The sequence below is a fragment of the Maniola hyperantus genome, chromosome 17 (assembly GCF_902806685.2).
Source record: "Maniola hyperantus chromosome 17, iAphHyp1.2, whole genome shotgun sequence".
In the NCBI taxonomy this organism is placed as follows: domain Eukaryota; kingdom Metazoa; phylum Arthropoda; class Insecta; order Lepidoptera; family Nymphalidae; genus Maniola; species Maniola hyperantus.
The window spans coordinates 10,153,885-10,180,177 of record NC_048552.1 but is presented as its reverse complement, the minus strand read 5'-3'; the positions used below and the strand labels follow the sequence as shown (position 1 = coordinate 10,180,177).

The 26,293-nt window shown below is 39.7% G+C and overlaps 2 protein-coding genes and 7 non-coding genes across 12 annotated transcripts in view; 8 read left to right on the top strand and 1 right to left on the bottom strand.

The window, feature by feature from the left end:
- Positions 1-6,783, bottom strand: part of LOC117990327 (uncharacterized) — a 39,216-nt gene extending 32,433 nt beyond the window's left edge. The window contains exon 1 of one of the 2 annotated variants that reach the window (XM_034977793.2): positions 6,401-6,783. In XM_034977793.2, the coding sequence (XP_034833684.1) occupies positions 6,401-6,426 (26 nt within the window). In that variant the 5' untranslated portion in view covers positions 6,427-6,783. Of the gene's footprint in view, positions 1-2,294; positions 2,379-6,400 lie in introns of those variants that run through there. The other variant, XM_069504115.1, reaches the window with a different exon arrangement.
- Positions 6,784-8,363: 1,580 nt separating this feature from the next.
- On the top strand, positions 8,364-25,944 carry LOC117990321 (centrosomal protein of 120 kDa-like). Of its 3 annotated transcripts, none has more exons than XM_034977783.2 (20): positions 8,364-8,515; positions 8,592-8,739; positions 9,442-9,574; positions 10,082-10,192; positions 11,073-11,175; positions 12,457-12,605; positions 13,020-13,105; positions 13,619-13,770; positions 14,541-14,752; positions 15,368-15,540; positions 17,537-17,722; positions 18,406-18,464; positions 19,169-19,278; positions 20,654-20,836; positions 21,484-21,660; positions 22,656-22,742; positions 23,567-23,727; positions 24,277-24,401; positions 24,803-24,836; positions 25,290-25,944. In XM_034977783.2, the coding sequence occupies exons 1-20, from the start codon at positions 8,464-8,466 to the stop codon at positions 25,432-25,434; spliced, it is 2,586 nt and encodes an 861-aa protein (XP_034833674.1). In that variant the 5' UTR covers positions 8,364-8,463; the 3' UTR covers positions 25,435-25,944. The 3 variants fall into 3 exon arrangements, with proteins under 3 accessions (XP_034833674.1, XP_069360229.1, XP_069360230.1); XM_069504128.1 differs by having other exon boundaries at positions 15,359-15,540; XM_069504129.1 differs by lacking the exon at positions 24,803-24,836 and having other exon boundaries at positions 15,359-15,540.
- On the top strand, positions 11,441-11,559 carry LOC117990353 (5S ribosomal RNA). Its single transcript, XR_004674746.1, has one exon. It is a non-coding gene; the product is annotated as a 5S ribosomal RNA (ribosomal RNA).
- Positions 11,905-12,066, top strand: LOC117990338 (U1 spliceosomal RNA). The gene has a single exon (XR_004674732.1). It is a non-coding gene; the product is annotated as a U1 spliceosomal RNA (small nuclear RNA).
- Positions 18,047-18,165, top strand: LOC117990351 (5S ribosomal RNA). The gene has a single exon (XR_004674744.1). It is a non-coding gene; the product is annotated as a 5S ribosomal RNA (ribosomal RNA).
- On the top strand, positions 19,701-19,819 carry LOC117990336 (5S ribosomal RNA). The gene has a single exon (XR_004674730.1). It is a non-coding gene; the product is annotated as a 5S ribosomal RNA (ribosomal RNA).
- Positions 20,161-20,322, top strand: LOC117990343 (U1 spliceosomal RNA). The gene has a single exon (XR_004674736.1). It is a non-coding gene; the product is annotated as a U1 spliceosomal RNA (small nuclear RNA).
- On the top strand, positions 21,921-22,039 carry LOC117990339 (5S ribosomal RNA). Its single transcript, XR_004674733.1, has one exon. It is a non-coding gene; the product is annotated as a 5S ribosomal RNA (ribosomal RNA).
- Positions 22,349-22,510, top strand: LOC117990342 (U1 spliceosomal RNA). Its single transcript, XR_004674735.1, has one exon. It is a non-coding gene; the product is annotated as a U1 spliceosomal RNA (small nuclear RNA).
- Positions 25,945-26,293: the final 349 nt, after the last annotated feature.

The window sequence follows — 26,293 nt, the reverse complement described above, 5'->3', positions numbered from 1 at the left end:
GTAGGTCTTGTAGCATAAGTAAAGGAAACAATCCGAAAACCGTAAATTTGTGGTTACATCACAAAAAAATTAAATGTGTTCATGAACAAATAATTAGTATTTTCCAAAGTAAGATACCAAGTGGAGTATCGTGTGAAAGGGCTTTACCTGTACATTCTCAAAACAGATTGCTATTTATTTTTATGCATAACATTTTTTGATTTATCGTGCAAAATGTCGAAAAAAATACCCGAGCACGGAACCCTCGGTGCGCGAATCTGACTCTCACATGGCCAGTTTTTTTAATATTTTCTTGGAATAGTATTAGAAATTACGTCATGCATTGCCAGACAGTTTTCGTATCGTGGCAACCCTCTGCCAGACGTCTTGGCATGATCTCAGACTGTCACCTCCTGCCCAAACCACGAGGGAGAGGAAGGCCCTACGCGAACGAAAACCTTTAAGTTGTTTACTTCACAAGATAACTTGTAGGACAAGATATACTTCAATTCTAAATGAATCTCGATTATTGAACCATTATCGCTAAATACATACCTAACTACCTAGTTAACTACGGAAAATAGAGAGCTACTTACCGTTTTACAGGTTCAATTAACTAGAGTAACATAACATTGTTTTCTCTTCGGCCGACCAGACCGTAGACAGACGGAGAAACCTACGTTTACGTGAGTAAACTATGGCAATTAGCAATCATTATGAAGGTAGATTGATAAAAGTGACACTAATATAGAATACCTAGGTTTGCAATCGTTAAGATTGGTTGAATTCATTTCCAAATTGTAACTATTAAAATTCATTGGATTCTTACTTAAATATTATAATATTACTTAATTATTTAGTGACAAAGGGGTTTGGATATTTTAGCTGGCCTACCTACACGTTCGCCATTTTCTTAATGGAAGTGTCAAGTATGCTTTTGGTAGTCTGTAGTCCGAGTACCTCCTCTGTCGGCAGTCAAACTCACTAAAATAAGTAAATAAATAAATAAATCAGCTCACAAAACAGTACCTAAGTACCTACAAGAATAATTTTTTTTAACCAAATGTTGAAACTTACAAAATTAAAACTAGGTAAACTTAAAACTACGAGCTAGAAAGTACTAAAAACAAAAGTGATGTGTGAGCTGAAGGGTGATGATGATGCATGATGTTGCAGTATTACTACTGCAGCGCTGATTTTCAGGCAGAGCCCTACACTACTGACTGCAATTTTATTTTTGACTTAATGTTAACGTCATCCACCTATATCTCACAGCTGGATATAGGTTTAATTAAGAGCTCTCTTATGTCTACTACGTTCCTCATTCAGCATTTCCCACCCTGATCAGTTTGTCAGCCAAGCTGATTGGAGGTCGTCGTGCTACTTTACGACAATGCAGTCCACTGTGGCTTTGAATAAGGTCATCTTAATAACTAGCAGCGGCGAAGAGTCAATATAACACGATTCCTATCGGCTTCCCTTTAAGAATTGGCATAATATAGCGTAAGTAGGTACTATTCACATAAATTCCGTAATACGTTCGTAAATACAAAGGTTCGATCGTCACAAATGCTAATTTTTCTTTTGTTATTAAGTACTAATTTAAGTTTAAAACATAACAGCTAATGTAAGTAACATACACCTACGTCCTACACCTTACAAGCCGTAAAATATCGGATTCCCTAGTTAGATTTTTGCTTAGTATTTATCTCTTTCATTTCCCTAGCGAAAGCGAAATGAGCGAACTAGGTCTGTCTCGCTCTACGGTCGACTAATAAAGAGCACACCAATTTAATCTGGCCCAGTAGCGAATACGAATTTGGAACTCTGACAGGTCAGACAAATTTGACGTAAATAACTCGGTTGGATCCGAGTTACCCTATAATACCTCCAAATTAAAAATTATATTAATAGTATTGTTTTAACACGTACATGCTACTATTTTGAGTATTTTGTATTTTGAAGGGTTATTTGATATTGATACATATTTTGTTTTTGTGAAGCGGCCATGCTTGTTTGTTTTTAAAGTTGTTAGTGGTGTTTTATTTTGATATTATAAATTGGGGATGTGATTAATAACTTATAAGTGTAAGTTCACGGTAATTTTGATTCAGTTTGGTAAGCCAAAATCAGATATGGCCTTAATTCACATAGATTGTTGTTTAACAGATTTCTTGTTACGTAACGATAGTAATTTTTCTAAATTAAGTTTTGAAAACAAAAATCGAACAGCTGATATTCTTGTAGGTAAGTACGTTTCCGGCTTCCCTTTATCAGATTTTCACCCTTCGCCACTGATAACTAGGTATACTTACCTCAAATAAGGTAACATAGGTATGAGGCTTAATAATTATGAGGCACTGTGTAAAAATTAAACAATAGAAACTGACATTCTCACGTCTATAATATGTTCACTAGCTACGTTTAAGTGAAGTGTACTCCACCTAAATGTGGTAAAAATATATGCTTGTGGTGCGTTGGCGCAATTATTTTTTAGAAAATAATCTGCTGATTTTTTGCATGTGTATAGATAAAGACGGAGAGTAACATAGGCTACTTTTATCCCGGAAAATCAAAGAGTTCCTACGGGATTTTTAAAAAACCTAATTCCACGCGAACGAAGTCGCGGGCATCAGCTAGTTAACTGATAACGGAAAACGTACTCGTATAATATCTTCCTGTCTGATATTTCAAGTTGACTGGGTCTAATAAGGCTATTGATTTTTAGTGTAACTACTAAGAACATAAGTACCTGGCTACTGCAGTTTGCAACCACTTTGCGGATGTGACGAACTCATACAAATTAACATGTCATGGGGTCCAACCCCTGTTTTGCGAAACGCATTTCCATTACCAATAATCGTAATCGATGCTGTTGGCTACACTAGGCTGTTTTGGATAAAAGCACTCATTTTAGCCAATAGCTAGTGTAAAGTGTCAGCTTTCAGCCAATCGAAACGATTCTTTAGTAGGTACCTACGGGGTCTTAAATTCGGTAATTATTTGATGATGGGATGGAACGGCGAGGTGCTTTGATTACACCATAGTACAAGCACAGAATAAGAATGGTATGTTTATTACCTACAGAGGTTCGACGAAGCCGTCTAGACAGAGCAATCCGTTAAGTAACCGATAATAAGCGTCCCGGGATCTCCATAGTGACGCCGGGACATTTACCGGCGTCGGACTACGGTTCGACGAAGCCTTCTAGACAGAGCAATCGTGTGGTAACCGGTAATGAGTCTCCCGGAATCTCCATAGTGACGCCGGGACATTTACCGGCGTCGGACTACGGTTCGACGAAGCCTTCTAGACAGAGCAATCGTGCGGTAACCGATAATGAGCGTCCCGGGATCTCCATAGTGATGCCGGGACTTTTCCCGGCGTCGGACTACGGTTCGACGAAGCCGTCTAGACAGAGCAATCGTGTGGTAACCGGTAATGTGTCTCCCGCAATCTCCATAGTGATTCCGGGACTTTTACCGGCGTCGGACTACGGTTCGACGAAGCCGTCTGGACAGAGCAATCGTGCGGTAACCGGTAATGAGCGTCCCGGGATCACCATAGTGATGCCGGGACTTTTACCGGCGTCGGACTACGGTTCGACGAAGCCGTCTGGACAGAGCAATCGTGCGGTAACCGGTAATGAACTATGGTGATCCCGGGACTTTTACCGGCGTTGGACTACTGTCTCCTTATACTGTGGTACTGGGTACAAGTACAAGATACAATAAATAGTTTGATAAATAGGCGTTTAAGTTCCCGGTAGCGTCACTACAACGCTCTATTTCTGAACCGGTTTGTGTAGGCAACGATCCGCGTGATAATCACGTTTCCACACCGTTGCGAAGCGTTTAGTTGTCGGCACTTATGTTATGCCATCAAATTACAGGTGGCGCGGGCGCCTTGTCTAGCCAGGACTCGGAGAAATATGCCTTGGCAAGTATTCCTCCTGTTACCTGTAGTGATGTCAGTTGCGTACGTCATTCGCGTGTACACTGCTGGTCGATTGCAAAAAAGCTGTATCATTAATTGCTATAAAGTACAATCTCAACTGTTGTTATTGGCGAAGCTATGGTATACCTACTTGCTGCAACAACGCATTTAATTTTCACCCAATAGTGACAGTGTATCGGCCAATTATAGCTGATTCAGAACATTACACCGTAGTTGTCAAATTAGGGCACCTTGAAATGCGCCGAAGAAAATACGACGACCCGCGTTGAGGTTTCAAAGTAGGTAGTGAACCACTAGGTACCTACCTACTTTGACGAAAAACTTCAAAGATACAGAATAGAATTCTAACGAAAAAAATTCAAAGATACAGAATAGCCCTGCAGCCTGCTGGACTGCTAGTGGAGGTCAATGCCCATTTTAGCAGGTGGCTTTGATGGTCCACCTTAGGTGGTGTAGCAGGCACTGGCCATAACTTATGGACTGTTCATATTCGCTGCCACTGTGGAAAGCGAAAAAGTTCGCGTGATTTTCCTCTGGGTAGGTACCTATTCTATTACCTACCTAATACCTATGTACCTGCCGCGGCTCTTGCGATATTAGCCATTAGTTTTCGCTACCCACAACGCAGCGATATCGCGTATATATGTGGCCCTACCGCGGTTGTTTGACAGCTACAATGTCACGATCGCAATCATCTCTGATTGGTTAATGCTCGCTCACTATTGGCCACAATGCATTGTTGCAACAAGAATCGCACAAATTCAGCCAATCAGAACAATTGAGATTGTAATAATGATTGATGCAGGTTTTAGACAATCGCCCTACTGTAGTCTGAACAGGCCTTAAGTGTCAAAATGTACTGGGCGGTTTTAATCCTCCAGTTTGCTTTAGGATGGCCACACTTACTTCCTCTTCTCTTAGGGATCTAGCCGAGAGCTTATCTCGCTATGTAGAGTTCTTTTTGCCAATCTAACCTCCTTCTCATCAACCTTGTCACGTTCCACGTCATCCCATCCACGCGATCTCTGCCAGAGCCTTGAGAACTTACGCCGCCAAGTTTGCTTTAGGATGGCTACGCTTACTTCTTCCTTTTCTTAGGGATTTAATCGAAAGCTTATCTCGCTATGTTGTTGTAACGTGTGTTTGTTGGTTTGTCCTTCAATCACGGCGCAACAGAGCTATGGATCGACGAGATTTTTTGCATGGTTATATTTACATGAGGACCTGGAGAGTGACATAGGCTTCTTTTTATCCTGGAAAAACAAACAGTTCCCGCGGGATAGCATGCTAGCTTTTAACGCCGCAACAGAGCTAGTAGGTAGGTACGAATTGACGTCATTTTCTGCATAAACATAGCTGAGGAACAAAAAAGTGATAATAGGCTAGTATTATAATCTGTGTGTCTGTCTGTCTGCTAGCTTTTCACGGAGCTTTTGGTACAGAGCTAGCTTATATTATCCCGAAAAATCAAAGAATGCCCACGGGATTTTAGAAAACCTAAATCCACATCAATGAAGACGCGGACATTATCTATATAACACGAGGGGTCGCGGTATCAAGCGTGGGGAACGCCCTGCACGCCCGCACGCCACCCACGCTCGCACGCGCCGGGTTAGTGCGGGGGCTGAGCGGGTGTGCGGGGCTTTACCTCCCCGATTGCCATCTCGACCTGTTGCGTACTATAGGTAGATGCTTGGTACATAAATACCTTGCATCCTGACTCCTGGAGATGGAAAACTACTTTTTATCCCGTAAGATCAATAATTTCCCATGGGATTTAAAAATCTAAATCCACGTGGACGAAGTCGCGGGCATAAAAGTGTCTGTCTGTCTGCTACTTTTCACGGCCTTTTCATTTAAAAACAATTTTGGCAAAAAGTTTGTATCCCAATTCCCAAGGGTAGACAGTACGCTGTTACCTATTTGTCGCTGAAAATCAAAGAGTTCCAACGGGATTTCAAAGCACCTCTAATTCCACGTGAACGATGTCGCGGGCATCATCCCTACCTATTTTACTGTCGCTATAGCCTTATTCTGTATGAATATGAACCTACCATGGTCGGTATAAGCCATAAGGTGTTTACAATAGATCGAAAACAACGAGTAGGAGGCGGCGAGCGGCTTATTTCAAAGACTTCTGTATGCGCACAAACAAGCCGCCAATCGCAATAAACATTCGCAAATTCGTAATTTCCTATAGGTAGGTATTCCTTTTGTACAGACTTCGGCGGTTATCTAGCCTAAACTTAGCACAAATCAGTACCTACTTACTAAAAATCGAAGGTTACCTACTTGCTATACGTTTTGTTTTGTTATTTAAGTAGGAATATCTGTTTCCAATGGTAAACTTTAAACTTTAATTTTCGGTACTGAGTGTCGGTGTCAATACAGAAGTAACAATAAAAATTTGCATTAAAAGATCTCGATTCAATTAAAAGCACTAAAGGTAGGTAGATTTACTTACCGGCGCAACCACTTGAAAACACCCATTTCTTGCGAAGAAGCCACTTTACAAATCAAAAATATCTTAACCAATTTCACATCCAATCCGAATACACGGCACTTGACTATCTAAAATACGTTTTCGGATAGAGAATAGAGAACTACTGAAAGTCTCTCGACACGAGAATCACGCGGAACATTACCGGCGAATTAAACTTTTAAAGTTCGATGTTGTAAAAAAACGTCTAGCAACAATGAACGTCGATATATTGTGCGGTCAGACAAAACATCACGAACACTACGGCAATCGCAATGAGTTGAATTTGGTTTTTTGTACAAATTACTTTTCGTCGCGCTTCGGTGATCCACTTCATGCACGCTGGTTGAACTGAGCCTCCGCGTCCAGCCTACCGACTAGTGACTGACTACCGCAGGCGACAACACTCGTCAATTATTTGAATTTACAACTCGCACAACTTGTCAACGTCATTTCAATTTCCGTTGCACAATAATTAAAAATTTCATTAATTTAATAATTAATTGAAATGCAAAGTACTTTTATTTCAACTTTCAATAGTTTTGTATTTTGTTTATTTACCTTCTTGAGTTTGACGTTTCTGTAAATGACCGACTTCGCAGCTCTTTGTAATCGTATATGAATTTCTTCATTTTAAAATTTTCTATGAAAGATTTATTTATTTAAAATCAATTGTATAAACAAAATTAAAATGTAAACCACTTTATACTTATAAAATGAAATGTTATATAAATACATCAATTAAATAAATGTTATAAAAAGGTATTAATTTGACGTGATTTGAAAATAAATGAATGAATGATAATAAAAGTAACTTCCGCTGATTAATAATAAAGTACCTACCTACTCTTTATGCCGAAATTATGAATGTGAATGAAAAATTATATACCTATAATTTTTATTATCCAGTTGAATTATTCTGAAAACTAAATAAATATAAAGAAATTTAAAATTATATAATTGATAATATGGTATTAAAGACATTTTGATCAACACATCCGGGAATGGACTATGATCTATGATGATGAGGATGTCCATAATTTTTGAAAAAATAGAGGATTCATTAGTCATAGTCAAAACCTAAAATCGATTAGAATCGATAAGATTTTTTGATCGAAATATAAGATAGAAAGTATGGATGTAATGTATGGATGTTTGTTACCCCTTCACGCCACAATGACTGAACCAATTTGGCTGAAATTTGGATTGTACCAATAGGACATTGAATTATTAAAAATTAACGCAAAAATAAATTGACTTTAAGTTGCTGAGTGCTGACATAAATTATATTATAAGGAACACAAAAAAATACTAATAATACAGGACCGGGGAGATTAACGTCAGCGTCACCGGTAACAGCCTTCCTGTGCATCAGCATTCAGCGTGCAGTTACATTATGTCTCAAACATAGTTAATATTATACGCAAGAATCAAGATTCACTTCTGTCATGCATGCGCATGCGTCTTCGACTCCAGATGAGCACCGATCACCGATAGTCTACCTGTTGTTAGGGTTCCGTACCCAAAGGTGCTAACGGGAACGTATTACTAAGACTTCGCTATCAATCAATCCGTCCGCCCGTCCGTCCATCCATCTGTCTGTCTATCAACCAACTGGCTATATCTCGTGAACTGTAATAGGTAAAGAGTTGATATTTTCACAGAATGTTTGTTTCTATTACCGCTTTAACAACAAATACTAAAAATTATGAAGTGGCTGCCGTTTTATTTATGACTGATTTTATTTATTAGATAAAAATTAACAGATATATTATAACTGCCATCTCACGGCTCAATATGACTTAATATTTCACGTGAACGGTGAACCTAACTTCACGTCGATAGTGAACGCATCGCATCCACTGGCATATTAGGGGTGTACCTAGTGTAAGGGCAACTTATTTCCTTTGTAATCTGTTGTTATTTCTGTAATCTGTGATTATTCAATTTCTTATCTGTCATAATATTTTGAATTTCGATTCGTTTGTTTACGTCGGGTTATTGTTGGCAATTTTAAACTTTTTCTCTTTTTTAAAAATAAAGTGTTAATGGATGAATTAAGAGGCCCAACAATTCAAATAGTCCTCAACGTTAAAGAAGGTAAATGTGTATTTTGATGATGGAATTATGAAGAGTATGCGAGACAAATAGGTTCTTTAATGTGCTCGTTTTACAGGACTTGGTTTCGGTTTTCTAAAGAGCCCGTTCGTAGTTAGTGGGTCTTTAAATGGATATATGTTAGAAACGGATCCTGTAGTGCCATCTCATGCACCTGTATTTGATGCAGAACTCGTGTGGGAGGCAGATAAAAGACGATTTAGGAGGTAAGGTGTACTGCAGTAAAACTAATCATTTATTGAATAAATTACACTGTGCGGCATTATACATACTATTATCACTAAGTATCTAAGTTCCTCTGGTGTTGGACATAGGCATTTTCAGAGTGCCACTCAATATCCTCTTTTTCATTTATCAGTAAGATCCAGGTCTTTAATTTTTAAAAGCCTATATGTTATTATCACTAATAAATCAATCATTTAGCTTGTTTGCGTCCACTGCTAGACATAGACTTTCCCAAGAGTGTGCCACCACACACATTCCACTGCCTTCCTCATCCACACACTTCCTGATTGCCACACTATCACTAATATCTGTTGGGAATAATTGTGAAAATCTGCGAGTTTCAATCCCATACTCTTAGTCAAAAATAATACTGTAGAGTCTGGGAGCCTACCACATTACTTTTCCGAAAAATATAAATATAGGTGGAAAAGATCAACCCTCAATAATGACAAAATATATGATGCAAGACAAGAGTGTCTGTGTGGTTAATCCTGTTAGCCCTGTTAGATTTGACTTGAATTTTCAAAAATTCTTTCTTAGTGGATGTTTAAGTCACAATAGCATGTCAAATTTCAGCCTGATCCGTCCAGTAGTTAGAGATGTGCATTGATAGATCAGTCATCTTTTCCTTTTATATTTAGATATTGAAGTTAAACTATAGTAAATATGGTTTGTTTTTATAGTTTGCGAGTGCAAAATGTACCAGTTAAAATTGAGGTGTATATGACTGGCACGCAGGAACGGAAAGTCAAAGTTGGCTACCTGTTGTTGAGTCTTCTTGGAGCACAGCCATGCCCTTCCAATAAGGTTGTTGATGTAAGTTGATATACCATAAATGTAACAAATAAATAGATAATGTTACATATAGAAGCATGTAACATATTATTATCTACTTCTTTGTGAAGAGTGAAAGTGAAAGACTTAAAACTACCACAACATTTTGTAAAGAACTATCTCTTCTACTTTCATCCATTTTGTATCTTGTGTCTTACTTATCAGCAAGTATACAGTGTGGCTAATTGTACACAAACTCTAAACTAAACTAAAATGACATGTCTAAATCTATTGCTATCCCTGCCATAATGTAGCTTGCCGAAAAGGATAGCACTAGATTTAGAACCGTTAATTTAGTTTAGAGATTGTGTACAAGAAAATCAGTCCCATTGTGTAACAAATTTTTAAATAAATAATTTGAATTTCACTTTTATATTAGAGTTACAGCAATAAATCCTAATTTTTAGTGAAAAACAAAATCACACAAATTGATTTGACAACTTTTTCCTTTTTAAGAGGTAATAAAATATCTAATTTTCAAAATTGCAGTTAAAACATACATGGCACAAATTGCTTGGTGTGAAGTCGGAGGGCAAATGCTGTCACCCACAACTCCTGCTAAGCCTCTCTGTTGAAGACAGAATCAGCACACACACTCCTGTAAGTATTGCATGGAATTAAGAATTAAAGAATGAAAGTAAATTGCTGGAGAAACACCTCCTTTCTCATAGGAAACATATACCATACTGTACAAGAGCAGGTTATGGACCGTATGGACTTTATGGACCAGTTCCAAATTTTTCCTGAAAGCAGGTTTCAATGAAAGTGCAAGTATGGGCACGCAGTTGCAGTTGGCTAATGGTTGTAGACCAAATGCATACTATCAGTGTACAGTACACGGCAGAAAATAATGACCATCAACCTTTAGAATGAGATTTTTTTTGTAGAGCACTGTCTGAGCTGTTCTTTAGACAGACTAAACGTCATATAGGTATGAGTGACAGAGAACGCTCTACAAAGCTCAAATGTCATTCTTAATGCCGATGTACATTACTTTCGGCCGCATACTGTAAGTAACTATGTACTATGTATTAATTAATAATTGTTACCATTTTCCGCTAAAATTAATATTTTCCTTAAATTTTTTTTTTTTTTTTTTAAAGAATATTAGCCATGTTAAATGACTAATATTGCTCTTTCCTCTCCAACTAAGCGTCAGGCTTGTGCTAGGAGTAGGTACGACAATAGTGCAACAGGCGGGGTTTGAACTTGAACCGTCGTCATCGACCTTTCGGTTTTCAGTCCACTCCTTTACCGGTTGAGCTATTGAGGCTATAATATATTATAAAATTTCGAAAATTGGTGAGTCATTCTTTTGGACTCAGAAGTGTCAGAGTGGTCAGAACTAACTTCAAACCAATTCTGACCTTTTTGAACCAAAACTTTGTTTATAGCATTTTAATTTTATCAGGGTCAAATGCTGTAAGATGAAAGTAAAATTAAGAATATGTAATTTAGATAGCCTTGCTTGTAATTTCAGAGGAATGAGCTCCGCATTTTCCACAGCAATGAAATCGCGTATCCATCAGCCAGGTCGAACAATAGTGCAACACATGCTTCTCGATCTGTGCTACTAACACTAAGTAAGTAGTTCAAGCCGCATTACCTAAACAAAACGTTTATTTTCAGTCATTACGTATAGAAAGTGCTTGATCTCGAACAGTAATATTTGAGTGCTTATACAAATAATTATAAAATTGTTGCAAGATCTGGCTATCCCTATCCTAGGTATCCTAGCAGATATAGTTAGATTTTTATTTGTTATTTTTGTTTGAATACTAAATGAGAAAGGAATTATTACTTGATGGGAGCTTATTAATTATGATTTTGTTTTTCGACACATCTTTCGCCAACGTCCATACCATGTTGAATACACCGGTTCTCGTCCGATCACCGAAGTTAAGCAACATCGGGCGCGGTCAGTACTTGGATGGGTGACCGCCTGGGAACACCGCGTGATGTTGGCCTTTTGCTTTTTTATCTTTTTTTAAATTTTGCAGGACCTAGATTTTTATAATTTTTTTTTTCAAGCTTGTCATTTTGTTGAATTAGGTACTGTACATAATTTTTTGTAAAGGTCAATACAGCTATTATTAGTCCTCTAGTCCTCTAGACAAGGAAATAATAATGAGGATGTTAGTGACATCTAGCAAAAGGTAGCTCGATTGCTAACGTGCACCTTGAGTCTTGACCTGCATAATAATTATTCTCTCCACCGCTAGATGTCCTTGCTCCGTGCGGCTGTGTTTGTGTTTCGCGCTGCGGAGATCGCTCACCGCGCAATGACTACCCCGGGTTTCAGATGTCAAAGCATACTTACCTGGCGTAGGGGATACCGTGATCAAGAAGGCGGTTCCCCCAGAGCGAGGCCCTTCCATTGCACTGCGGCTGGGTTGACCTCTGCGATTATCCCTAATGTGGATAACTCGGACGCGTAATTTTTGGTAGTGGGGACTGCGTACGCGCCGTCCCCCCATTATTAAGCTGATCAGTACGCCGCGCAGTACCCATAGTTACGAAAGTGTGTTTATTCATTGGTTTGTGCCCTTTAATCACGTTGCTGCGGATCGACGTGATTTTTTGCATGGATATACATTACACATTTAATTAATCTATACTAATATTATAAAGAGGCAAAGTTTTTAAGTTTGTTTGTAGGGGCCAGTGGGTAATATCTGGAACTACTGAACCGATTTTGAAAATTCTTGAACCAGTATAAAGCTACATCATTTTCTAAGTGACATGGGATATATTTTATTTTTAATAATTAGAGATACCTACGAAAATTGTAATAAGCTACCCGTGCAAAGCTAAGGCGGGTCGCTAGTGTAAACTAATCATAAACTTATTGATATACTTTTCAGATGAGTATATGATTGAAAGCAAGAAGACAGTTTCGTCCGTGGACCTGCAACCCAAACTGATCTGTGACGAAGGCCTCATACAAATCGGCAGTGGGGACCACTTGTTCATTCTGAGTTTGATGATAAACGCTGTGGATAACTTAGACTTGGTAAGTTTTAAAGTTTACAATGAACCAAAAGCTTAATTTGCTATAATCCGCTGAAACAGGTCGAATCTGTATGGTGCAACATGCAGCATGCGAATGTGTGTCGAATATTCTAGAATCTGGAACATTGTGGGCCATTTGAAGACTTTTCTCTATGGGTAAAGCTTCCTGCTGATAAGGGTATATAAAGCAAGATCTGTCGTGAGTTCGAACGTTCTAGAACATTCTGAAATGTTCGGGAATAGTTTGTAATGTTCAGGAATACACTTACTAGTTAAAAATAAATAAGTAAATAGTGGTATTTCTTGTACGATGGTGCGGAACCTTTCGTATGTGAGTCCGATTCGCACTAGATCGATTTTTATGTTATGTACGATGTAAGTATTTATGTGGATTTTCTTTTTTATCATACTACAGTTGCTGCCATCAGAAGCTAAACACAGGGACATAAGTAATTGCTGTGTCACCTATTCTGTGTTTACGCACAATATCAATACGGACAGGTAAGTTTGGTATTTTAATCCATACTATTTATTATTTATTCATCTATATTTATATAAGAGCCTCAATAGCTCAACCGGTATAGGAGTGGACTGAAAACCGAAAGGTCGACGGTTCAAACCCCGCCCGTTGCACTATTGTCGTACCTACTCCTAGCACAAGCCTGACGCTTAATTGGAGAGGAAAGGGGAATATTAGTCATTTAATATGGCTAATATTCTTTAAAAAAAAAAAAAAAATTATTTAAATTATTAATCACATTACTAATGATATATGATACCCGCGACTTCGTCCGCGTGGAATTAGGTTAAAAATCCCGTGGGACTCTTGGACTCCGCGATGAAAAGTAGCTTATGTCACTCTCCAGGTCTTTATCTATACCCATGCAAAAAATCACGTCAATCCATTGCACCGTTGCGACGTCATTGAAGGACAAACCAACAAACCAACAAACAAACACACTTTCGCATTTATAAATAAGAGTACTGATTAGGTATGGATTGTAAATATTTCAGAGTGAGTGCAGTGTCTTCGAGCAGTGGTAGTATAGCGCACTTTAACCAGCGGACATCGTTGCGACTCAGAACATGTCTGTCCAGTTTGAGCCGATACTTTGCAGAATGCCCACATCTTGTTACTAGAGTGTGTGTGGGCGACACAGACGTAGGTAAGTGTGTGTGTGTGTGTGTGTGTGTTTAAAGTATAGTGCAGTTTAACCTGCGGACATCGTTGCGGCTAGCTTTGTAAAGCATTGTCTCTGTCACTCATACCTATGTGACGTTCAGTCGGTCTCAACGACAGAGACAGCGCTCTACAAAACCTCTCTCTCTCTCTCTCTCTCTAAAAATCGATGTACAATATTTCCTGCCGGGTACTGTACTACAGTACGCGGCCGAAAGTGATCAACATCGGCCTTTAGAATGACATTTCATCTTTGTAGAGCGTTGTCTCTGTCACTCATACCCATATGACGTTTTGTCGTTCTCAACGACCGAGACAGTGCCCTACAAATATGCTGTCTCCTTCTAAAGATCGATGTTAATCACTTTTGGCCGCGTACTGTCTACCATCTACTGCGATCACCCAATGGTGATTATGGGCAAACTCTCCCGTTGGCAGCCTTTAGTCCAGCAGTGGACTGTTATATGCTATTGATAAGTTATTAATAACCGCCTCATTTAATACGATATTTGACAACTAGTCAAATGAGTAACTTTTTATCAAACATCAAAAACTTAGTATGCGATATTCTATGAAATAATGAAATGCGACGTCACATCATAATGACGTACTTTTTTAGTTCAATAATTTAAAATGGTTATTACATACACTTAAAACTAACAAAGGACGTAGATTTTACATATTTTGGAAGATGCTCTACTTAATAATCACTGAGAAATAATTTATTTTGATGTAGTCAAATACCCAATTTCCTAGGAATATGCAGCTTGGACCTCCGTAAGCTAGTCCCAACAGACGACATACACCAGTTCGTAAACAACTTTTGCAACGAAGACAATGCGCTCACGATACAAGAGAGATGCTTCATACTACGCTGTGATGACACCCTCGTGAAGGAAGACGGGAGGAGACCTTTCATGGACGTGGAGTTGAGTTTGAAGTATGTTGGTGTGAAGAGTAATGTGCAGGTTAGTTTTTTATTTTTTATTCATTAAAGGTAAACTCTTGACCACAATCACACCTGATGGAAAGTGATGATGTGGCCTAAGATGGGACGCGTTTACCTAGAAGATGCCTATTCACTGTTGCTTTAAAGATACCCGGGTTGTAATTGGTAGGAAACACATCGTGGAAGAGTATTCCAAACCTTAGCCATACGTATGAGGAATGATGACGCAAAATGTTTCGTGCGTGTAGATGGAATGTCGACGACATAAGGATGGAAACTCGCCCGACGTCTTACGGTCTTGGTAAAATGGTGAAGATCGAACAATTCCTGAGCACACTCTCCCAGATATATCCTATAAAACACCGATAAGCCGGCGACATTGCGGCGGTAATCGAGACTTTGGAGTTTCGCCAGTAAAGGAGAGTCTTCGCCTATGAGTTCCCTAGCTCGACGATCAACAGCATCCAGAGCCGCATTATATCAGAGAGTTTATATCTATGACAGTCGCTACATAGAATGTCCTTTATACCTACCCTAACCGCCCTAAAGGGAGGTAGTGTTCGTCCTTTTGTTAGACGATGATTTTTCGTATTTTCAGTATTATGAAGTTCCCACATTTTTTTAGCCTTTTCAGAAACCACCCAAACTCCTCTCAGCAAGAAGCGCGACTCAGCTCAAGAGTGGGAGGGAAAAGGGGGAGATGGAAAAGCAGGGGATCTTGGACTTTAGAAGCGGAAGCTGTACTAACCTGGACCGGGACGTGGGTGGCGTGGCGTATACCAACATGGCTCCTGGAAACACAGCTAGGTTATATTTTTTCTGAAAAATTTTGGCGCTATATCGGTTGTGCAATCTCTAAAGTAAAATCACAAGGTAAGTATTGGATGTAATTGGGTATTTGACTACATCAAAAATAAATTATTTCTCAATGATTATTAAATAAAGGGTCTTCTAAAATACGTAAAATCTACGTCCTTTGTTGATTTTTAGTGAAATAACCATTTTAAATTATCGATTAAACTAAAAAAGCACGTCAAATGATTGTGACGTCACACACCGGTATTCCATAGAATCTCGCATAAGCGCGCGTTTTGACGTTTGATAAAAAGTTACTGATTTGACTAGTTGTCAAATACCATATTATCTGTATAATATAAAATTCAAAGTCCTGACTGACTAGCTTGTACGCTGGTGGATTGATAAGTTTCCGGCCTGACCAAGAGATGGCGTCACTAGGCCTACCTTAAGGTGACATTCTATAGTACCATCCTTGGATAGCTTGTAGCTATAGTTCCAGCCCGATCGCCTTGCTAGTGTAGGTTTGAGAGCACGCTGAACAAGACGCCTCTGTGTTTTTCGTAAAAATGGAAAAGCAGGAAAATCGTGCTGTCATCAAATACTTTTATTTGAAGGGGTTAACGCCGAAGGAAATTAAAGAAGAGATGGACTCAACACTGGGGACATCCTCCCCGTCATATTCAACCGTTAAGCAGTGGGTTTCCGAGTTTAAAAAGGGTCGTGTGAGCACCTCTGATGAGCCTCGCTCAGGACGCCCCGTTGAGGTCACAACTCCAGATATGATCGAAAAAATTTATCAAATAGTGCTGGGAGACCGCAGATTGAAAGTGCGTGAGATAGCTGAGACCTGTAAGATGTCATATGAACGTGTGCAACATATTTTGCACCAACATTTGCATATGGAAAAGCTCTGTGCAAGATGGGTGCCGCGTTTGCTAACAGTCGACCAAAAATTGATTCGAAAAAACATTTCTACTGCAAATTTGTCATTGTATAAGCGTAATCCAAGCGAATTTTTGCGTCGATTCATAACCGTTGACGAAACTTGGGTCCACCACTACACTCCTGAAACCAAAGAACAGTCTAAACAGTGGACTGGACCAGGGGAACCAACTCCAAAGAAGGCAAAAACAATTTTTTCGGCGAACAAGGTTATGGCTACTGTTTTTTGGGATGCAAGAGGTATAATATACATTGATTACCTTGAAAAGGGTAAAACTATCACTGGTCAATACTACGCAGACTTATTGCAACGTTTGAGCCACGAGGTGAAGATTAAACGACCTCATCTGGCGAAGAAAAAAATCTTGTTTCATCACGATAACGCACCAGCGCACACGTCAATCGTTGCGACGGCTAAAATCAACGATCTAAAGTTTGAATTGATGCCGCACCCTCCTTACGCTCCAGACCTAGCCCCGAGTGACTATTTTCTGTTCCCTAACCTCAAAAAATGGCTTGGCGGTAAGAGATTTGCGGACAATGAAGAAGTAATCGAAGCTGTAAATGGTTATTTTGAGGAGCTTGACGAATCAGTCTATAGAGATGGCATTAATAGACTGGAACACCGCTATGAGAAATGTATCAGCCTTGGAGGAGATTATGTTGAGAAATAAAAAAAAATTTTTTTTAAATAACATTGTTTTTCTTAGTCAGGCCGGAAACTTATCAATCCACCCTCGTATATCAACAAACAGCCTAAACCGCTGGTTCTAGAGACGTGAAATTTGGAGGGTGTGTTCTTTTTAAGGAGTAGGTAAGCTAGCTAAGAAAGGATTTTTCGAAATTCCAGCCCTAAGCAGGTTTAATGGGAGTTTGTTTGTACGCGGACGAAGTCGCGATCATAAGCTAGTGTAAACACAGTTTCTTGCTCGTTTTTCTTAGTAAGAATTGATGCATTTGACGATTCAAAAGTACTTAATAAAATAAAAATAAAATAAAATAAGATAAAAAAAATTCTTCGCTGGCTAGGTTCTCAATTCGCTGGCTTTTATTTCTATTACAGATACAAAAACGCATCAGGCGATGTGGTCCTCCAAACGAATGAAATAACGGAACTTATAAAGAAAATGTGCGATTCTTTCGCTCAAAGCCAAGAGCGATTACTGGCGACGCGACCAAAGACAACCAGCGACCAACAAGTCCAGTGCGAACCCACACAAGAGAATGAAGACACAGATCAAGTTGAAAGGTCAGTCTCTTATTAAAGTTTTGAAAATTGGTGACTCTATATTATAAAATTTCAAAAATTGGTGACTCATTCTTTTCGACTGTGTCAGAGTCATTGATTTATTAAATGGTCAGAGTGGTCAGAACTAACTATAGTACACGATAGGTCGAGATCGCAATCTGCGGATGTACGGGGCCTCCCCACCACGATCGCCAGCTCGACATGTCGCGTACTAAAACTACTAGTTCCGCCAAAGGTGCACTGAAGTCAGTAGGTAGATGGGATCCGTAATAAGTGAAAATTTTGAACAAATACTGTAAGATCATGTATTTCTATTCAGTAATCGCCAACGTCCATACCATGTTGAATACACCGGTTCTCGTCCGATCACCGAAGTTAAGCAACATCGGGCGCGGTCAGTACTTGGATGGGTGACCGCCTGGGAACACCGCGTGATGTTGGCCTTTTTATCCCGGAAAATCAAAGAGTTCCCACGGGATTTGTAAAAACCTAAATCCATGCGGACGAAGTCGCGGGCATCCTCTAGTTTTACAAATACACACTTTCTTTTTTTCTTTCTTTGTTCTTTCTAACATCGCTAGTTTACTACTACTAGCTACTACCCTACCGTACCGTACCGTACCGTACGTAGTATACTTACTATGTACCTAATTTAGTAACACATTTCTAATGCTATTTTTCAGGGAGCCCACAAAACTAGCAACAAGTAAAAGCGATACGTGCATCAAAAGTGCAGAAAGAGGTGAGTGACATTGTCTAATGCATTTTCTTAAAAAAAAAACGTTTGCGACTAAGTTTTGCTTACGTACGTTTTTGATTTATATTCTTACCTCGCAACATTTCTCGGCCATTTTTAAATTTTGAAGAATTTTGTCCAATAAGAAAATGGCATAGACTTTTTTTGGAAATCCCAGTATCGATTCAAAAAAAAACCGGCCAACTGCGAGTCAGAGTCCCAAGAGTTCCGTACTACAGCCGTATTATTTCGACATTTTTCACGATAAATCAAAAACTATAATGTTTAGAAATAAATAAAAATCTGTTTTAGAATCTACAGGTAAAGAAAACCTTTTCATATTATGTTACCGCATTTGGTATAGTAATCTTACTTGGAAAGTTGAAAATACTAATTATTTGTTCATGAACACATTTTAAATAAAAAAAATTGTGATGTTACCACAAATTCTAGGTTAACGGGAAGTACCCTATAGGCTTTTTGCCAGACACGACAGACAGACGGACAGACAGACAGACAACAAAGTGATCCTATAAGGGGTCCTTTTTTCTTTTGAGGTATGGAAACCTAAAAATGGTCCAATGATTGGCTTATTTTTACTTCTAAAAACAACAAAATATAATACAATAATCACCGTAATAGGTTTGAATGCAGAAGCGCATAAAAAGTATAATCCTAATAAGACAATTGTAATTTTTATGTTTTTACAGATAATTTAAGATCAGCGCTCCCGCCTGAAGACAGGGACGCGTTACTGCAAAACTATGTTGACGAGTTGGAAGACTGGAAGGAGAGGCAACAGCAACTATTTAAACTGCAAGTAGGTACAGTTGGGTAGGGCCTGTGGCCTATAAGCCCTAAAGCTCAGTAGGACCGGGCCTAGGGCGGCCAGATATTAGGGGCGGCAAATCGTGACAAAAAATACACACACTTTAGCTGACGTAACTTTCAAGTTTTTGCCTGTCCCAAAATCACCTAACGCATCTTTAATGGTACGATTACACCTACCGAGTACAGTGGCGAGTCAGTGTCCTCGGCCGAGTACTCGGTTGGTATAAACACTTTAACGAGTGCAATTTCGCAACAATTTCTCAGCCACAGCACTGTCTCGGCCGAGTGACATTTTACTGTCTCGCTTCACTACTCGGTAGGTGTAATCGTACCATTACTTCAATAACAGTATAGCTCTGTATATACACAAGTTTTCATCACGTCTTGATCATAAATTTTAAGTTAATTATCGCCAACGTCCATACCATGTTGAATACACCGGTTCTCGTCCGATCACCGAAGTTAAGCAACATCGGGCGCGGTCAGTACTTGGATGGGTGACCGCCTGGGAACACCGTGTGATGTTGGCCTTTTGCCATATTTTTTAGCATTTTTATTTTTTATTGTTTGTCTATTGTTCTTATTTTTATTGCATGGGAATTCAATAAACAACCTACGTCTATTTATTTTTATTATCTCGAGTTCTATTTTGGTCACTACGGAATTGATGCTGACATCTTGCGCTAAGCATATGAACTACCAACTCCCGTTATGTTCCTTGCTACCAACTCCCGTATTTGAACTTCTTGTCTGGTCTGATTGTTTTACCACGTCTCGGTAGGTGTCCTTGCTCCGTGCGGCGGTGTTTGTGTCTCGCGCTGCGGAGATCGCTTGCCTCGCAATGACTACCCCGGGTTTTAGTTGTCAAAGCATACTTACCTGGCGTAGGGGACACCGTGATCAAGAAGGCGGTTCCCCCAGAGCGAGGCCCTTCCATTGCACTGCGGCTGGGTTGACCTCTGCGATTATCCCTAATGTGGATAACTCGGACGCGTAATTTTTGGTAGTGGGGACTGCGTACGCGCCGTCCCCCCAATATTACATTATTCGACTAAGGAACTTGTTTACGTTTTCTTCGAAAGACACGGACATTTACAATCATTAACACTGAAATTCATAGTCATAGAGGCTTCTTTGGAGGACGTTTCAAACAACATGTATCATATTCAAATCAACCTTTATGGAATACATTAAAGCTGTGTACATGAGACATGTCGTCTGAACCGTCCTCTAAAGAAACCCCTGGGGATCTTGACTTTGAGGTGTAAGTCGCTAAGTCTATCTTACTGGCGAGTGACAATTTGATTTCCAATACAAAAACAGCCAAAAAGTTTAAGTGGTCTAAAAATTGCTTTTTTTCTCAGTTAAAACGCAAAGAAGAGTACCACCTGGACCAGCTCGCTAGCGAATGGAACAAGCGCCGAGCAGAGCTAGAGAGCAAACTGAGCAAAGGTATCGAGCAATGTCGGAACCTTGCTGCGGATTTGAGTCGCGCGACCGAAGACTTCCGACTGAGGGGCTATAGGAACACTGAAAGGGAAAGAAAGGTATAAACCAGCGACTTTTTTTTAAAGGTTTCGTACCTGAAGGATGCCAATGAGACGCTGTTACTAAGCCGCCGCTGTCCGTCCGCCGTCTGTCAGACAGCGAGTTGTATCTCGTGAACCGTAACCGTAGAGAATTGAAATTTTCACAGAATGTGTATTTCTATTGCCGCTATAACAACAAATAATTAAATTTCAAAATGGCCGCCATGAAGTTTTTTAGAAATTTAAAGAATATTTTCCTACTTGATCGCTTGCACTTATTTTTTGGAATTTCATTAAAGTATAGTTAGTGCAAATATATCTCAAACTAGACCCTGGCTTGAGCTCTGTGTTGAATTATGTCAGAGTAAGTTCTTCTGAGGAATCGACGATTATGCTTGCATTTGAAGAAAAGCTCGAAAAATCCCTTTATAATTACCCTAAAACCCTGTACCATTGTAAACTTTAAGATTGCATACATGTTCATTAGTATTAAAATAAAACACTAAAATGCTCCTTTTGAAAAGGAGGCTTTTTGTAAGTGTCCTTATTCGTAGGATACGACGATTTGAATAAATGTTAATTTCATTTTAAAAAATCAAATTAAAATCGATGGTTGGTTCGCTTTACTAACAGCAACTATAATATACCTAACTTATTTTTAACAGCTCCTAGATGCAAAGAAAGCATTAGAAGCGCACTACACAGCCAAGTACCAGGAGTTAAGAGAAGCGTCGCAGAAGATGGAGGCCGACATGACCCATCGTCTCACGCTGAAGGACATGGCCCTTGAAGAGATGCAGCACAAGATTCACTCGCTGGAGAAACAAAACGCTGTACTCCAGGTGAAGCGCGTTCGTAACAACTTCAGCCTATCGCTGCCCATCTGGCCATACACGATCAAGTTTGCAGCGGACTTGAAGCGGCGTCCAGTCAACTGATAGCTATACGTTGTCAAGTTTACAGGACGCCGCCGCTTCAAGTCCGCTGCAAACTTTACCGGTAACCTTGATCGTGTATGGCCAGCATAAGATAACCAACAAATTGAAAACTAGATAAATAAATATTATACTGAATTCTGATCATATAATTCGACTCTTTTATTGCCAACGTCCATACCATGTTGAATACACCGGTTCTCGTCCGATCACCGAAGTTAAGCAACATCGGGCGCGGTCAGTACTTGGATGGGTGACCGCCTGGGAACACCGCGTGATGTTGGCCTTTTTGCTGTTTTTGTTGCTTTCACTTTTTTGGTCCTTTTAACATTTTTTTTGAATTTGATGACGTTTTGTTCAATTTAAACTTTTGTAAAGGTCAATGGTTTCCTAATGATATGCTGCTGCCATCTCGCGCGAGATACGTGAACTACCAACGTTTGCATTGTACCAATGTTTGTAATGAACTTGGATATGGAGTGGTGGTCATATCCCCACCTGTTAGGTGTCGCTGCACGTTGCAACTGCATTTGTGTCTCGCGCTGTGGAGATCGCTCGCCGCGCAATGACTACCCCGGGTTTCAGTTGTCAAAGCATACTTACCTGGCGTAGGGGACACCGTGATCAAGAAGGCGGTTCCCCCAGAGCGAGGCCCTTCCATTGCACTGCGGCTGGGTTGACCTCTGCGATTATCCCTAATGTGGATAACTCGGACGCGTAATTTTTGGTAGTGGGGACTGCGTACGCGCCGTCCCCCCATAATTGAAAAAATATTTCATATGATTAAAATATAAATTATATGCGAAATTATTCAATGTTCATGCTCATTGCAGTGTTCCCATGTTCTGGCTTTGCAATAAACAGTCTTCAAAATGCTGAGGTATTTGTTTTGTATTTTTCAGAACAATCTCAAGAACTCTGAAAAGGATGCCGAAAGCAAATACTCTGGATTAACAAAAGATCAAACAGCTAGTCTAATACAGGAATTGGTGAGTTATTTTAATTTTGTCTTGAATTTTATACACCGTACTAGATAGTACGGAACCCTTCGTGTGCGAGTCCGACTCGCACTTGACCGGTTTTCATTGTAAATTTTATCGTAGGTATCAAAAAATTGGTAGTATACCGAAAGCTTTATTGTAACTAAACAAAGTACAGTACGCGGCCAAAAGTGATGAATATCGATCTTTAGAAGTAGACAGCAAATTTGTAGAGCATTGTCTCGGTCGTCGAAACCGACAAAGCGTCATATGGGTATGAGTGACTGAGACAACGCTCTACAAAAATGAAATGTCATTCTAAATGCCGATGTTCATCACTTTCGGCCGCGTACCTACTGCAGTTTTGTTACAATAAAGTTTTCGGTATACTACTACGTTTTAGGATTCCGTACCTCAAAAGGAAAAACGGAACCCTTATAGAATCATTTTGTTGTCTGTCTGTCTGTCAAGAAACCTACAGGGTACTTCCCGTTGACCTAGAATCATGAAATTTGGCAGGTAGGTAGGTCTTCCAGCTGACATTCGGGGATAAATCTGAAATCCGTGAATTTGTGGTTTATTTTATGTTTAATTTTATCACACAAAAAATATTAAATTGTGGTCATGATCTAATAATAAGTATTTTCAATTTTCGAGGTAAGATAACTATATCAAGTGTGGTATCACATAAAAGGTCTTCACCTGTGCATTCTAGAACAGATTTTCATTTATTTTTATGCATCATAATTTTTGATTGTTTTACGAAACCCTCGTTGTGCGAGCCTGACTCGCACTTGACCGGTTTTTTAAAAATATTTGCCATTTTGTTTCAGCGTTGCCTAGAAGAGAAGCTGGACAGTGCAATACAGTCGAAGTCATTCTTCAAGGAGCAGTGGGGTCGCGCGGTGCGCGAGCTGCATCTCACCAAGCTGGGCGCGCGCTCGCGCATGCTCGCCGAGCTGCGCGAGCAGAGGCGCCTCATTGCCGACAACAAGTATACACTTCTCTACATAGTATAATGGTGCGTTTACATGGGCAACTTTTAAGCAATTGTTGCTCGGCAGCACGTATGGATCGACTTTTGTCTGGTGGGAGGCTTCGGCCGTGTATAGTTACCACCCTACCGGAACAGCCGTGCCGCCAAGCGTTTTAGCGTTCCGATACGATGCCGTGTAGAAAACAAAGGGGCATGGCTTAAGTAAAAACTGCCATACTTTCCAGGTTAGCCCGCTTCCATCTAAGACTGCATCGTCACTTACCACGAGGTGAGATTGCAGTCAAGGGCTAACTTGTATTTAAATAAAAAAGCAATAAGTGGAGCAATTATTTCGCATAAAATTTCTGAAATTTTCCGATATTGCAGTAAATTGCTTGATGTGTTCGTGACGTCATAATTGATTAATTTACCTGGAATTGCGGGATTTCAGTTGCTCGTGTAAGCGTACCTTTAAACAAAGTTGCTTCCCGCTGTCTGTCCTTCCGTGAACGCTTAGATAAACTTGATTGTGTATGGCCCGCGTTAGGATTTTTGTCATGTTTCCAGTCTGGACCCCATCGCTGACCTGGAAGAGAGTATGAATCAGACGAAGATGGACATTAACAAGCTGAAAGACGATTTCTACGTCGACATCATCACCAAAACTCCTCTCGACTCACAGTCCGTTATAAGTGAGTGCAAATAATCATTATTAGCCTATCACCAGTCCACTACTGAGAACGGGTCTCTTCTTAGAATGAAAGGCCATAGTCTATCACGTTGGCCAAGTGCGGATTTCACACACCTTTTGAGAACATTGTGGAGAACTCTCAGGTATATGCAGGTTTCCTCAGTCAGTCAGTCAGTCGACTGACTGATCTATCAACGCACAGCTCAAACTACTAGACGGATCGGGCTGAAATTTGGCATACAGATAGCTATTATGGCGTAGGCATCCGCTAAGAAACGATTTTTGAAAATTCAACCCCTAAGGGGGTGAAATAGGGGTTTGAAATTTAGTCAAAATAGTCCACGCGGACGAAGTCGCGAGCATAAGCTAGTTTAACATATAAATATATTTATTTTATTTCAGGCAACGATGTGATGGACTTATATGATGAATTGAAGTGAGTACCTACCTATAAGCTTTTTAAAGCTTGCATGAGTTAACTTCGATTGAATGGATTTTTTGAACTATAACATTCATATATCAGTACCCTTATTATAAATGCGAAAGTGTGTCTGTCAAAAATTATTTTTTGTACTTTTTGCTTTTTAAGTTTAAGGTCACATTCTCTGTGTCTAATATTTACCATTATAAGAAACTAGCTGATGGCCGCGACTTCGTGCGCGTGGATTTAGGTTTTTAAAAATCCTGTGGGAACTCCTAAATTTTCCGGGATAAAAAGTAGCCTATGGCCTTCCCCGGGTTGCAAGCTACCTCTGTACCAAATTTCGTCAAAATCGGTTGTGCGGTTGAGCCGTGAAAAGCTAGCAGACAGACAGACAGACACACTTCTAATATCTAATTCGCATTTATAATATTAAGTATGGATTTCAAATCAGTTTCATGCTTGCAGGATGCCCAAAAAACCAACGAATGATAAGCTTACCGAGTTGATATCGCAGCGAGACCAGCTGATACAGCAGGTGTCTCCGGACGAAGATACGCTGAAACAACTCAACCATGAGATCCGGAGCATGCTCATACACTGCGGCAACTGATCTACTATCGATACACTGCACTACTGATATAAAACTACTAGTACTGATACATTACTACTACTAAACTACTGCTGCTGATAAATTACTACAAACGATAAGCTAACAGAGTTGATATCACAGCGAGACCAGCTGATACAGCGGGAGTCTCTAGACGAGGATACGCTGAAACAACTCAGCCACAAGATCCGGATCTGCGTGATGATACCCGCGACTTCGTCCGCGTGGATTTAGGATTTAAAAATCCGCTCTCTTTGATTTTCCGGGATAAAAGGTAGCCTATGTCCTTCCCCGGGATGTAAGCTAACTATGTACCTTTCATCAAAATCGATTTAACTGTTGGGCTTTGAAAAGCTAGCAGACAGACAGATAGACAGACACACTTTCGCATTTAAAATATTAGTACGGATGTGTAAAAAATAAAAATAAGGTTCTGCCAAAATACTCAATATTTTTTTGAAAATTTGTATTTTATAAATAGGTATGAAATTTTAATAAATTCGATGAAATAAATGATGTTTTTATTTACTGCTAGCTGATGCCCTCGGCTTCGCCCGCGTGGATTAGCGTAATGTCGCAAAGTTTCTCTATCAATTGAAAAAATATTACGCAAATCGGTTCAGAAATCTCGGAGATTTCGGTGTACATTGTAGGATCTGCCCAAGCCGCCAAGCTCTTCTTCACACTCGCACTCGCCTTCACTCGGCGAGCATGAAGTGCTACTATTTAAGCCGGTGATACACATGCTTGTTACTTGCACACAAGCATGCCAGTGAGAAGCAAAAACGAGCTACTCGCATGTGTACTATCGGCATTCTGCCAGTAGCTCACGTGTACAATGCATACCTACCAGTAGATCGCA

What these genes read in the sequence shown, in the direction of transcription:
- LOC117990321 (XM_069504128.1), top strand. Translation starts at nt 8,464, where the DNA reads ATGGATGAATTAAGAGGCCCAACAATTCAAATAGTCCTCAACGTTAAA. An exon ending in CACAATATCAATACGGACAG is followed by an intron (nt 13,106 to 13,618) that starts GTAAGTTTGGTA and finishes TAAATATTTCAG; the next exon opens with AGTGAGTGCAGTGTCTTCGA. An exon ending in TGTGGGCGACACAGACGTAG is followed by an intron (nt 13,771 to 14,540) that starts GTAAGTGTGTGT and finishes CCAATTTCCTAG; the next exon opens with GAATATGCAGCTTGGACCTC.